The sequence below is a fragment of the Meles meles genome, chromosome 7 (assembly GCF_922984935.1).
Source record: "Meles meles chromosome 7, mMelMel3.1 paternal haplotype, whole genome shotgun sequence".
NCBI classification, from domain to species: domain Eukaryota; kingdom Metazoa; phylum Chordata; class Mammalia; order Carnivora; family Mustelidae; genus Meles; species Meles meles.
In genome coordinates this window covers 86,359,661-86,361,225 of record NC_060072.1, presented here as the reverse complement: position 1 = coordinate 86,361,225, position 1,565 = coordinate 86,359,661, and the positions used below count along the sequence as shown (strand labels likewise).

The following is a 1,565-nucleotide window of genomic DNA, read 5'->3' as shown; positions in this document are numbered from 1 at the left end:
TCACTGAATCTTTTCAACATAATTATTTTGTTGTCTTATCAATCTGTTTTGTGGAAAACTGTCTTCACGTTCTCTTCCAACCAAAAGAGCACAGACTTTCCAAATAAGGAGCCCAAATCAAGAACTACTGCCTTGGAATAATAGGCAGGCTCTGTTCAGACAAGCTCTGGAATTTTTCTTCCAAGTTATGTGACACTGTGTGTGGGAGAAAGTGGGAAGAAAAGAAGAAACATGAAGGAACAATCTTTGTAACTGTGTCTTTGTCAGTACTTAGAGATATTTCCCCAGTGTCCTTCTCACAGCTGCCTTCACCTCTTTGTTCTTTAGGCTGTAGATGAGGGGATTCAACAAGGGCGTGATTACACTGTACTGCAAGGAGATGAGCAAATCCAAAGAGGAACCCAAGGGAGGCATGAGATAACAAAGAAAACCCGAACCAAAGAACAGGGTCACTGCAATGAGGTGAGAGGAGCAGGTGGAGAAGGCCTTGGTTCTGCCTGAGGTGGAGCTGATGCTCAGAATAGTGGAGATAATACGAGCGTAGGAGAAGAAGATTGGGAGGAATGTTCCAAGCCCATGCAACAAAATGGAAGAGAGCAGGATATTGGTAGTGATGGAAATATCAGAACAGGACAGAGGGAAAAGGGCAGGCAGCTCACAAGTGTAGTGGTGTATAGTTTGGGCCTCACAGAAGTCCAGGTTAATACCCAAAAGCACAATGATAAATGCATTGAGAGAGGCCAGGCCCCATGAGGCCAGCACCAGCCTCACACAGAGCTGGCTGCTCATCACCTGGCCATAGAGCAGTGGGTGGCAGATGGCAGCATAGCGGTCATAGGCCATCACTGAGAGCAGAAAGGCTTCAGTCCCTGCACCAAAAAACACAAAGAACACCTGAGTCAGGCAGCCCTCTACTGAGATAGTTTTCTTTTCAGACAAAAGGTCCTTTACTAGCTTGGGCTCAGTGACTGAACAGAAACAGAGGTCTAGAAAGGACAGGTTACTCAGGAAGAAGTACATGGGGGTGTGGAGGCGGGAATCAGCTCTGATCACCAGCAGCATCATCAGGTTCCCCGTCACAGTCAGGAGGTAAATTCCCAGGAAGCACACAAAGAGCAGAGCCTCGATGTGGGGGTTGTTGGACAGCCCGGTGAGAATAAACTCAGTGATGGTGCTGTGGTTCCTCCAGGTCATTTGTGGAGGGGATTTCCTTGGAATAAAATACAAAGGGGATGATACCACCTATGATTGTTTCCATTTTTTAGGGCATCATCATGTCTTCTTATACATCCCTCCCATCCTGCTTAGTTTGACCTTGTGCTCAGGTATCTCAAAGCTGCTCTCATTGTATCTCAGGAAAAGTTTTTAATCCTTTCTTGTCCAGTCTTCATGTACTTTGAAGAATTCTATTCCTGTTTCACAGGGATTTATTTGAAAAATAATATTGCTGGCTCACTTACACATTAGTGTTATTCAGTTTTTGTTGCATGCTCCAAAGTTCAGAGAGACTGTGGACTCTGAGAAACAAACTGAGGCTTTCGGAGGGGAGGTGGGTGGGAGGTTGG

At 45.7% G+C, this 1,565-nt stretch overlaps 1 protein-coding gene across 1 annotated transcript; it reads right to left on the bottom strand.

Moving 5' to 3' along the window:
• Window positions 1-270: 270 nt before the first annotated feature.
• LOC123947150 (olfactory receptor 8S1-like) lies at window positions 271-1,194 on the bottom strand. Its single transcript, XM_046013152.1, has one exon. The coding sequence runs from the start codon at window positions 1,192-1,194 to the stop codon at window positions 271-273; it is 924 nt and encodes a 307-aa protein (XP_045869108.1).
• Window positions 1,195-1,565: the final 371 nt, after the last annotated feature.